This window comes from Atractosteus spatula, chromosome 6, assembly GCF_055471065.1.
Source record: "Atractosteus spatula isolate fAtrSpa1 chromosome 6, fAtrSpa1.hap1, whole genome shotgun sequence".
Classification (NCBI taxonomy): domain Eukaryota; kingdom Metazoa; phylum Chordata; class Actinopteri; order Semionotiformes; family Lepisosteidae; genus Atractosteus; species Atractosteus spatula.
In genome coordinates, this window is record NC_142711.1 from 5,213,213 (window position 1) to 5,225,720 (window position 12,508).

The 12,508-nt window shown below is 44.2% G+C and overlaps 1 protein-coding gene across 1 annotated transcript; it reads left to right on the forward strand.

Moving 5' to 3' along the window:
* Positions 1–7,655: 7,655 nt before the first annotated feature.
* zbtb14 (zinc finger and BTB domain containing 14) lies at positions 7,656–12,118 on the forward strand. Its single transcript, XM_088919574.1, has 2 exons — positions 7,656–7,695; positions 10,222–12,118. Exon 2 carries the CDS (start codon positions 10,236–10,238, stop codon positions 11,568–11,570), a length of 1,335 nt encoding a protein of 444 aa, XP_088775700.1. The 5' UTR covers positions 7,656–7,695; positions 10,222–10,235; the 3' UTR covers positions 11,571–12,118.
* The last annotated feature ends 390 nt before the right edge of the window (positions 12,119–12,508 follow it).

The window sequence follows — 12,508 nt, forward strand, 5'->3', positions numbered from 1 at the left end:
TTAATAATGACCATTATCAATCTGGAGGGGCCCCTTCCATCCGTTAATGGTTCAGGTGGTTTTTTTTGTCACTTTGAAAAGCATCTCTGGTTTCCACAGCATTATACTGTATATCAGAACCTGCCTCTTCCTGGCTGCTGGGCTGTGGTAGCAGCACCCTTGCACTGCCCCTCACTCAGACTTCACTGAAGCAGCTAGGCTTCAGGCAACCAGCCAGGACTGACCTATAGGGAACCCCCTCTTCCGGACATGGTGGTCTCACTCTTCTAGTTCAGCTGTCCAGCTGAACACACAGCTCTTGAGATCACTTCATAAAGATGTACTGTATATCTCACCATCAGAGAAGCAGTAACACTCTGCTTTTAACATTCAGTTCCAGACTCGGAGACATACTGCTCTTTTTCACATGCTGCTATTACAAAAAAGTATCATGTGACAGGTATAGAAAAAAACATTACTAGCTAAGACTTTAAGTTCTACTCACTTGAGGTATTTTTTTGCAAAAAGCCAAAGCACTCAGTGTGCATTCACCACTTTAATGTGGCATCTTTAGAGGGAAAATGTCTGAATACGTCCATGTTTGTTCTATAGTGCACTTCATTTTTATACCTGATGACTAGAAAGTAATGGGAACAACAGAGTGGGACAGAGAAAACAAGTAAGGGACCGAACAAGAGCTGGTGGCACGACTGGAAACTGAAAAGGTGATGGGTTGGGCACAGATGGATGGATGTACATCGGACTAAGGAAATTCTCGACTTGGTCCCAGGAGAAAAGGATCAGACCACTAGAGAAGCTTCATGAAAGATATAGAACCAGGCAGGCAATATGCGGCTGGCTTGGGTGACACGAGTTCCCCATCACCGTCTCCCTCAGGAGAATGGTGCAGTGTACAGTTATAAAATGCTTTGCACTCCCACACACCATTATGCTTATCTCCAGCTCAGCAGAAGGTAATCATGAGAGAACAACAGGATAGGATTAGGCTCTAAATATTTCAAAGCCATGTGGAACTCATTCCTTACCCTGCTCAGCTAATATTTTGGTGCTGTACTGTATGTAAATATACAGTACTGTATGTCTTTTTTAAAAGATGGCCCATTTGTAAATTGAACGGATCGCTGTTAGTATATCACTGTGAACTTGCACTAAGTTGGATTTGCTCATTTTTATTTGCATTAAATCTCTCAACCTTGACTAGAGTGTATATAAAAGAACAAGTAATAGGTTTATTCCAGGTGCCACCTGAAGAAGGCTTCACAGCTGAAACGTTGTGTTTTCCCTCTTCTCTTTTCAGCATGGAATAAGCCTATTACTTGTTCCTTTGCAGCCTACGCATGCTGATGCAGCTACCCACCTGAACTATAGTGTATATAGTTCTCTCTTCTACATTGTTGAATTCAGTATGCATAAAACACGCATTCACACTGAATGAACTAGATGTCTTAACTCCCCGTTGCTGGGATGCCTGTTCAATAAATGTAGCAGGTGGCTCCCTTTGTCAAATAAGTATAGTTTTACAAAACAACATTTATGATGCAATTAATGAATGAGTAGCATTGGTGAACAAGAAATTTGCATATTTATAAGTCTCTGAAAGGCAACATGAAAAAAGAAGTTCACACCAGCCATCCATCCTTCTGTTTTTAAACTGTTTCTTCCGATGCAGGGTCACGGGGGAGCCGGAGCCTATCCCAGCAAGCAACAGGTGCAAGGCAGGATACACCCTGGACAGGACACCAGTCCATCGCAGAGACGTTTAAACATGAAATGATATTAGAGCAATAAACCAGACATAAATAATTGTACCTTCATGGCATTTAACTAGGATTTGCCATAGATACGTTATAGGAATTGACGTTCAGGCACTGTTAATTTTGGGACCTCTCACAATGGCAGGGAAAGGGTTAAGCATGAGGCTACAGGCAACTGCTGTGGTCCAGGCAGGGCTGTACAGTTCTGGTCCCGGGGGCCTGGTGTGTGGGTGCAAGGTTCTCTTGTTCTCTTTAAAGCTGAAGCACGTGAAGAGCTGGGAAATGCTTTTAAACAGGTGCAATTATGCCACTAACAAGGTAATTAATCTTATAAAGAGCCGAGTTTCAATGAAAACCTACAGACACACTGGCCCTCCAGGTCCAGGGATGGGTTATCACTATACTTAAGAGTTAAGGGTTAGGGGTACATATTAAACACTTCTCAGGGGCTCTTATCTACTACACTTAACAGTTGGTTATAATATAAATTTCATCTAAATCCTATATACACTGAATAAATGCCACATCAATTAGCCAGCAGTAATTTCTTACATACCTATACACTAGAGCAGTTGTCCTCAGTCCGGTTTCTTCCCGTTTTCCACCTGGACCCTTAACCTCCAGTGCTACCTGGTGTCTGTAGTGGATCTGCTTGCTGGTTTAGGTTTATTTCTGCGCTCGTTCCGTCGTTTCAAAAGTATTATTCCCAGCAGCCTCGGGGCACAGACCTCTATACAGTCTTTCCTCAGTTAACTAAAACTTCCCTCCCCTATTCCTGGGGCAACTGCTCTTAATAAGTGAACAGACATGGGTGGAAATGACACCAGGTCTGTGTCAGACACCCTCCCATTTCTCGACTCGCGTTACCCAGTACACAAGAGTTACTTGACATCAGGACGGAGGCCCACTGCACGAGAGGTTTTAGCGTTGAAATCTATTTTATTGCACCTGATACCTGATGAAACGACATGTTCTATTTTTTAATTGTAAACGAAAAGTTTTCAAATCAATAAATTGAGCCAATGCAGTACGAAGACGTGAAATAGCTTGCACGATGAAGTATTCGAATTTAAAGTCATTAGACGAATTAAATTGCATACAACAGACAGCCTGACAGATAGTCTTTTAGTCTGTTTGTTTTTCACACCGGCCGGGCCAGGTCCGTATTAGCTTGACACTGAATTGTTGTATCTGTTCTTTTCTTTATGATGTGTTCAATCACCAGGAATTTAAAATCCGTACACATCAGAGAGCATTAAGAAATGAAATTGACATTTTCTTAATTTAGATTGGTTGTAACATAAAAGAATGCGCTTCTATGGAAAATTAAAGATTATTTCAGGAAGTCAAAAAGAAGATTTTTTTCCTTTATTTTGGAATTATTAAAAGACCACATTTCCCGGGGTTAATATACGTGTGTTATGGCAAGTATGGTCATAACTGTGAATCCATTCATTTTCAGAATATAAATTGGAAGGAATTAAAGTACCACAATTCGGACAGACCAATATGATTCCTCATATATGCCAGTAGCCATATCACTCTGCAACTCACAACTAGCAACCCACTGAAGCTCAGCAGGTGTGAGCCTGGCCAGTACCTGGATGGGAGACCTCCTGGGAAAAACTAAGGTTGATGCTGGAAGAGGTGTTAGTGGGGCCACCAGGAGGCATTCAACCTGCAGTTTGTGTGGGTCCTAATGCCCTAGTATAGTGACAGGGACACTATAGTGTAAACAGATGCCGTCCTTCGGATGAGATGTAAAACCGAGGTCCTGACTCTATGTGGTCATTAAAAATCCCGGGGCGTTTCTCAAAAAGAGTAGGGGTGTGTAGGGGTGTAACCCCGGCGTCCTGGCCAAGTTTCCCGTTGGTCCTTACCAGTCATGGCCTCCTTCATTACTCTGTTCTCCTCCCCACTGATAGCTGATGTGTGGTGAGTGTTCTGGCGCACTATGGCTGCCGTCGCATCATCCAGTTGGGGCTGCACATTGGCGGTGGTGGAGGGGATCCCCATTACCTGTAAAGCGCTTTGAGTTGAGTGTACAGAAAAGTGCTATATGATTGTAACGGGACACAATTATTATTATTATTATATAAAAACACTGTAGTTGTAGTTAACATACTGTCATGTGCTTCATATGACCTCTAGTGGCCATTCTTTGCTACTGTAGATTTAAAGATAGAAAATGAGCTATGGGATTATGAATATATCCAATGTTAACTTCCGTTTTTGATTCCACTAAGACGAAATCAGAATGTAAACACTTCTACAATGGTTAAACGAAAAACAAAATGGCACAAAAGTCTTCACATTGTTAATTGTCAAAGGATAGGAGTTTAACAATTTAACAAGTTTAAAAGCTATAAACCAAGATTAAGCAGTATACAGTACACAATATATCTTGGAAATGCCAAGCATAAAGGTCATCGTGAGATGGAAAACAGTTAAATGTCTGTGAAATTATTACTGATCAAGAGATGCTGAGTACTTGTTCTGTAAAGATCTGAGTGCCTTTGATCAGTGAGTCTTCAATGGTGTCTTTGAAAGAGGTGCAGAGTTCAGTGCCATGGAAATAAAAACTCATTTCAAATCTCAGAGCAAACGGGTGGAGCAAAACACTCGGCAACATAGAGAAAAATCACAGGTTAAAGCTCAAAACTACATTCCTCACTCCTCCCCACTGACAGCCCATGTGCTGTGAGTGAACCAGCGCACTCTGACTGATGGTGGAGGGGATCCCCATTACCTATAAAGCGCTTTGAGTGGAGTGTCCAGAAAAGAGCTATATAAGTGTAGGCAATTGTAGGTATTATAATTATTGTTGTTGTTGTTGTTTCATCAATAGTGTGGCTTAAAAATAAGAAGGTGAATGTCCTTTGTGAGTGCATCATTTTGTAATTTCACAAAATTGGACATCACCACTGGTGGAGTTTGAATACTTTTACAAGACCCTGTATATTTTAAGAACATAAGCGTGGCTCTCCTAAGCCATGTGACTAGGATGGGAAAAGATACCCATTTACATGTAGTTCCTAGTAGGTTGATTTTTCACTCACCGGTACCCTGATTCCAGTCTCTGTCAAGTTTCTGACAGCAAGGCCCACTCCTACTCCACAGACTGAAGAAAACCCTTTTTTTTTGTGACTTGCTAAACGATGTGCAAAACACATTTGTGTGATTGCTGAGGACGACCCTAGAACAATTTAAAAGTGTTAAAGAAAACAGAAAACAGACTGCTTTCAGGACACAAGTTTCCAGGCAGAAATTGAAGAAATGTGACAAAAGGGTAGGAGACAGCAAAATTCTAAAACCACAAACTGTGACAAATGTCTTCACTCTTGCCAGAAGGAAACCAGGAAATAATGGCATATTGGAAGCATTCAGTGTCTAGAAATCACAAAATCTCATTGTACAGAAAGAACACGACTAGATGTGAATAGAAGCAAAAGGTAAGAGCTAAGAAAAAGATGGGGATTATTAGGAGGCCGTGATTAGTAGAGGACAGAGGGAAATTTGGCCAGGACACCAGGAAACACCCTGGGATTTTAATGACAACTGAGAGTAAGGAGCTCAGTTTTGCATCTTATCTGAAGGATGGCACCTTTTTATAGTAGAGTGTTCCTATCACTATACTGGGGCATTAGGACCCACAGACACCAGGTGAGCACCCTACTGGTCCCACTAACACCTCTTCCAGCAGCAACCTTAGTTTTTCCCAGGAGGTCTCCCATCCAGGTACTGACCAGGCTCACACCTACTGAGCTCCAGTGGGCTGCCAGTTGTGAGCTGCAGGGTGATACAGCTGCTGCTTAAATAGCTCATATCTCAGTTCCTCATGTAGTATTGTGTGTTACAGAATAAAATTGAGAGCTGAGGGTACATGTCACATACACTTCAACAGGTTCACACCAACATAAAAACTGCAGTGGGCCTTCAGATTCAATTATCACATTCACACCAGTTTGTACCTCAAATGTGCTGGTCTCCCAGAGCAATTTCATTAGTGGAATCAGAACAGCTTATTTTCTCTTAATCCCAGGGCCCATTTTGATCTCGTTTGCTGTGTGGCTTGAACTAATAATGTTGCTTCCTGCTTATTACTATGTGTTTGCTTTTGATTTAAATATGGATTTCCAAACTGTCATATTAACTGCTCAGTGGAAACAAACAGTAGCTCTGTCACTATGACAGCATGTTTAGGATTCACAGATCTGATGTGATTGCTTGTCATTAAATGTTTAGTTTTTTTTTTACAATACCTCCAGCTTCCAAGGGCATTTACTGTAAATGTCTTTAAATTATGGATTTCCAAATTCAAGACAAATCTTTTCATATAAACAAACAAATAGCAACCAGGAAAAACGAAGAGCTTCAGGAATAAAATGGTTCTGACAAGTATTTTGGTGAGTTTTATTAATTGTGGAAAACATCTGTCTTTCAACTCGATTTGAATCTTTGTCTTAAAGGCATGTCGAGTTCAATGAATTTGCAGATCATACTTGTATACTTGTTTTTATGAGGTTTTTCACGGTAATTTGTTTGCAGTTTCTAAAGAAAATGGCAGAAAGAGATCCGGAAGCAATGACTTTGTCAGCAAAAAGAAAAATGCCTCGTTAAAATCTGCGTACAAATCTGTATTGTCACGTGTATTTAATTTTGAAGGCATAAATCTATCATATGATAGAGTATGATTTCTCTTAAACATAACAAATATAAAAGTTTTTATTTAAAAATCTGGTCCCGGTTCTCGGTTACAATAGACCCATTTTATGCAAGCTTATTCGTTTAAACCTAAGCTGAGCAATAACCAGACAGACCATTTTCCCACTGCTTTATTTAGTGAAACAATACCCATTCTGTGTTACCACACAGCTATTAAAATAGATGCAACTTTAACATACTAGAAAATCTCTCTCAAAAGTTTAATTTCTTCGTAGCTTTTAGTTTTATTACTCCCTAATAAAAAATAGTACGTATTCATTTGTGAGTAAGTTGTTTTTTTAAATAACTATATATAGTAGCATGTCAAATAAAATATTTCCCAATTCCCTATCATTTTATTATGCAGCAGTAGGAATGATAGGAGATACGCACTTTTGCCTGAACTTACTTTCACTTGTTAAAATCCCCAGCGATTGCGCCAGGGATATAAATGGATTTTTTTTTTACATTTTCCGTAAGATTTTAATACGGAATCGTCGGAGAAAAAAAGGTGAGACGTTTATCGTTATTTCCGCTCCAATAATTTTGAATTTATGGGAAAATCTCTTCAACTAAGCGTCATTATTTTATGTAATTGTTTAGGCTCATTTCCAAAACAAGTTAAACCTTGACCGAGCACTTCAAACATTTTTAATCGTTCACGTTGGTCCGGCTCCGAATGACACTCATCTTAAGTCAAAACCTTTGGAAATGCTACAAAAAAAAACCCCAACGTGTGTCTGTCTGTGTGTGTGTTTTTGGTACAAGACAGAGGCCCGGGGGCGCTCCCGTCTCCTGCTCGTCACCGCCATATTCGCGCCCCAGCTCTCTGCTCCCGGTTACCGCTGGGGTTCGCGCTCCGGCGAGCTCGGCGCACACACACACACCAAAAGCCATTTGCGTAAGAAGGGGCCGTTTCTCGGAGCCGCTATTGGTCGGGCGGGCTGGCTTCCCCGAGCCAGCTCACGCTACTTGCGTAACGGCCCCGAGCACGCCCGCCCGTGTGCGCTGCGTGCGCTGGCGGGGTGTATGCGCACAATCGGAGCGGCCGGCAGTTCCGTGCCTGCGCAGCGCGTCCTTCCGCCAGTGCTCGTCCTCGGGTCAGTACCGCACAAAGTATTATTCATTACTGCCTGGGTGACGTTGGACCCCTTACTTTCGTTGTAACCCCCCCCCCCCTCCCTTTCCTCCCTCCCAAAAAAACAACACAAACCCAGACACAATAATTTAAAACCAGGTAAGCGCATTTTCAATCTTCGTCATTACTATGATTATCATTTCTATTTTGTTTTGATTTTTTTTGTTTTTTGTTCCCGGGGCCGGGAGAGGGGGTGGGGAAAGAAGGGGGCGACGCGGAGGAGAGCCGCGGGATTCCTCAAGTGGATCCCTGCTGGAGCGGCGTGAGATGCCTGCGCGCTCACGACGGCAGCGGGCAGGCGAGCTCGGCGGCCGCCGCCGCGGCGGGAGTGCTCATGGCTGCTCGGGCATTGTGCCGCCGAAAGCGGGTGCTAGTCAAGGCTGCGAGCGAGTGTGTGCGCGGCCCCCGGCAGACCTGCCGTCGGGTTTTTACCCCCCCCCCTCTCTCATTTCAAGAATATATTTAAAAAAACAAAAACAACCCCGCGCGTTTTTCATTTTTAGACGGCTGAAAGTCGAATTCACGGTAATAAATAAAAGACGTTCAGCTGCCCCCCCCCCCCCCCTTTTTTGTTGTTGTTAAAGCGAACACGGCGGGGACGGGCGAACAGACGGGAGGACGCGCAGAGAGCAGCAGTTATTGTTGTTGTTGTTGTTGTTGCTCTTCTCCGGAACAGCCGCCGCAGTTAAATAAAAAAAGAGAGAGAGAAAGAACGTTGCAGCGGGCCCGATGACTATTTTATAAACGTTTCGGTTGTTAAAGTCTGTGGGGGGGGGGAAGCGATGGCGAAATAAATTGACACCGCCACCCTCCGCCATCCACACGGCTCCGTCCCCAGCAATTGTTCCCTCGGGTTCCCGTTTCTTCTCGGCATTTTAAACTTGAATACAGATCAGTACACCTAGTTCGCCTTCTTTTATTCCTCTTTTTTTTTTTCTGTCTCCTGAAACGGGAGTTACACGGCCAGCCGTGGCTGTTTTGTCCCTCCTCGTACGACAGGACCGTGACGGGCGGGCGGGCGGGCTGGACGCGCGTCCCGGCGGCCGGCGGTTAGGCGTGCGCGTCGGTGTGCACGATGCGCGCGAGTGGCCCCGGGAAGCCGCAGTCGCCCTCAGAGCAGCATGGCTGCGCGCAGGGTGTCGCTCCTCGCCGGTCTGCTGCGTCTCCGGCAAAGGCGAACTGACTGAACGGCGGGCACGGGAGCACGCTTGCTGTGTGGCTGCAGGACGCTTAACGCTTGTAAACGGCGGGCAATGCACACCGATAGTAATAATAATCATCATCATCATCATCATCATCATCAGTTTTTACGTCCTTTAACCAGATTGTTCACTGCAGAAGCGTGGAAGTGTTGTAGGCAGCAGATATTCACTAAATGGGGGGGCAGAAATTCTGACACCGTCGGCCTGAAATGATAAAGTTAAAAATAAATCTCTGCAGTAAATGTGTATTACCGCAGACGTTAAAAAAAAAACGTCAGGAAAATGCACTTTAATATAGTATTACTGTAGGATACCCTCGGTAAGTGTGTAAGTTTCACATTAAGGGTGCTTTTGTCTCCATGAGGGTATCCGTTTATGTGTGTATTATGATCTATTGCTTTTTTTAGAGGTGTTTTAACTGGCTGATGTTCAAGATCAGGCCTGTCCAGTTCTAGTTGGTTTGGGAGCGCTGGAATGTCTCAAGTTTTTCAGTCCAAGCCCACTCTTACACTTAATCAGCTTGTTTTTGGCTTAACTGGACTAATTTAACACTTAGTTCTTAAGACGCTGCTGCTTTAGAGAGACCTGGGAAACCTTAAACACATTGACCCTCCAGGACTGGACAGATCAAGGACCTTACACTCAGTGCTTGGGGAGTCTAGTCCTTTGTATTTTGTTCTACACCAGTTTAAATAACTCTATAATTATTTAATTTAAGCCACACATTAGTAATCCTTCAATTGAAGCTTTGAGGGATTTAAGGGCAACTGTTGCTTCAATGAAGTGAGACATTTGAGTCATCAGTTTTGGCCCAGAAGAGCAAAACATAAAAACAAAAAATGGGTGCACAAACAGAAAAGAGTACACAAAAATACTGTCTTGGTGTTCTTAAGATTTTAGAAAACTCACAAAAACATCTAATCGAGAACTCAAAACGCGCACTCCACTCAGCGCTGCCCTCTCACCTAACAACAGGTGTCATGTCCATTGTGAGAACCTGTTTCCATTTTGGACACAGTTTTAATGGTGCACCCATTTTTGTATTGTCGTTTTTTGCTTGTGTGTGCACTCATTTTTGTTGTTGTGTTTTGCAGTTGTGGGCCATTGTGTTAATCAATGGCAAGAAAACTTTAAAAAGCTGTATATGTAGGAGATTATGATATATATGTATTGTGGTATAATTAGTTAATGGTTTACTTCACTGCCTAGATTGAAACAAACATTGGACTAGACACTCCAGGAATTGAGACCAAGAAAGCTTGGAGAGCTAAAGCTTCCTTAGTGACAACACTTTCTCTTGCTGAAGAGTTTTGTGGCAGAAACCAATATCTTTGATCACCACAGTTCATTTTAAATACTCAGGGCACATGGTGACGGCGTTTATACGTGCAGTGTTTCTTAAACCTATTTTGTGAATCTGCAGGATCACGGGGAACCATGTCAGAAACGGTGAAGTATGTTGACGATGAACACAAAACAGTCTTTCTGAAGATACTGAATGAGCAGAGATTGGAAGGCGAGTACTGTGACATAGCAGTGGTTGTGGAAGATGTCAAATTCAGAGCCCACCGCTGCGTTCTGGCAGCTTGCAGTAACTACTTCAAAAAGCTGTTTAAAAAGCACGAGGTGGACAACTCCTCTGTAATAGAGATTGACTTCCTCCGGTCAGACATCTTTGAGGAGGTGCTGAATTACATGTACACCGCCAAAATTTCAGTCAAGAAAGAAGACGTAAATCTGATGATGTCCTCTGGTCAGATCCTTGGCATAAGGTTTCTAGATAAACTGTGCTCCCAAAAACGGGACGTCTCTCCCCCCGAGGAAAAGAGCGACCACAGGAAAGCCAAATTTAATTACGACATCGTCAAAATCTCGCTGCCGACGGCGGAGGCGCAGGAGGGCCAGGACGACGACGTGGAGGTGCTCGGGGATCAGGACGAGAGCCCTTCGGATGACGTCGGGGATGAGGCTCCCCCCAACCCCGAGATCGAAAAGTCGCCCACCAGTGCCCTGCGGGTGCAGGAGGCGATTCTCAAGGAGCTCGGGAGCGAGGACGTTCACAAGGTGAGCTGCTACGATCAGGAAGTGGAGGCCATGGACGGCGAGCCCAAGGACATGGGCTCTCAGACCCCCCAGGCGCTCAGCTTCGCCGACAGCATCAGCGAGGTGAAAGACGAGCAGCAGCCCGGCTGGACGACGGCGGCGGGGGACATGAAATTCGAGTACCTGCTGTACGGGCACCGGGAGCAGCTGGCCTGCCAGGTGTGCGGGAAGACCTTCATCGACGAAAACCGCTTGAGGAAACACGAGAAGCTGCATTCCGCGGACCGGCCCTTCATCTGCGAGATGTGCACCAAGGCCTTCACCACCCAGGCCCACCTGAAGGAGCACCTGAAGATCCACACGGGCTACAAACCGTACCGCTGCGACGTGTGCGGCAAGTCCTTCATCCGCGCCCCCGATCTCAAGAAGCACGAGCGGGTGCACAGCAACGAGCGGCCCTTCGGGTGCCAGATGTGCGACAAGGCCTTCAAGCACAAGTCGCACCTGAAGGACCACGAGCGGCGCCACCGGGGGGAGAAGCCCTTCGTCTGCGGCTCCTGCACCAAGGCCTTCGCCAAGGCCTCGGACCTGAAGCGGCACGAGAACAACATGCACAGCGAGCGCAAGCAGGTCGCCGGCGGCGCCGGGCCCAGCGAGACGGAGCAGCTCCAGGCCGCCGCCATGGCCGCGGAGGCGGAGCAGCACCTGGAGAGCATCGCCTGCTCGTGAGGAACGCCTGGGAGCATCCCTCATTCAGGCTCGCGTACGGCGATGACTTCTTAGGACAAGGGTTTAAAAAAATACTAGTGTACGAACGCACGGGCCTCTGCAGTAGTTCTTACCCACAGCAGCGGACCACGTGCTCTTTTTTCGTTAGTTTCGGGTGTTGGTGGTAGAATTCAGTTTTTTAAAAAAAATAAAAATAAAAGGTGTAAAAAAATGTGAAACGAGGATATTTTTTCTACCTAGAATATACCAAAGTTGTGTGAGATGTGTATTTGTCGTTCCATTCGGGGAGACCACTTTGCCTTAATTCTGTGGACAGTGATTGCGCTGTTATACAGTACTCCAATCAAATCTGTTCAGAAAAGATGTACATTTGTAGCATATCTCTGATGAACACTGTATAGATTAATGTACATTGCCTCCTAGATTTTGCACACTGTCCACATAGTGTCATATCTGTGATGGTAGTGGTGGATAGTGGCAAAGGCAACCAATTAATTGATGTGTACAGAGCACTTTTAAATATTTTAAATAAAATATATCACTTAGCATTATGTACTGGAATTTTATTGTTTAGTTTTGGTAGAATATTAAATACACTGTATTAAAGATCAGGGGCTTCCTATTTTAAAGGCAGCTTGTTTGTTGACAAAGCAGCTTGTTTAGTTAGATAGCATGTACCTAATGTGTAGCATGTTATACTTCTGTTGCCTTGAATTAAGATCAATACTTTGTTTTTCCTGCAGCAGGCTTTCCTGAATCACAGAAAGAAAACCCTACAGGTTCTCCTTCTGCACCATGAGTATTTCGTGCGTGGAAAACTGAAGGTGTTTATGTTAGGTGAACATTACTTTGGCAATAAATGTAGTCAAAGAAATTGAAGAAAAAATTAAGGAGTTCATTAAAAAATGCCGTTCTGTTGTAAATGTATGAAAATTGGA

Bases quoted from the DNA above. Each gene is read 5' to 3' on its own strand.
- zbtb14 (XM_088919574.1), top strand. From the start codon at position 10,236: ATGTCAGAAACGGTGAAGTATGTTGACGATGAACACAAAACAGTCTTT.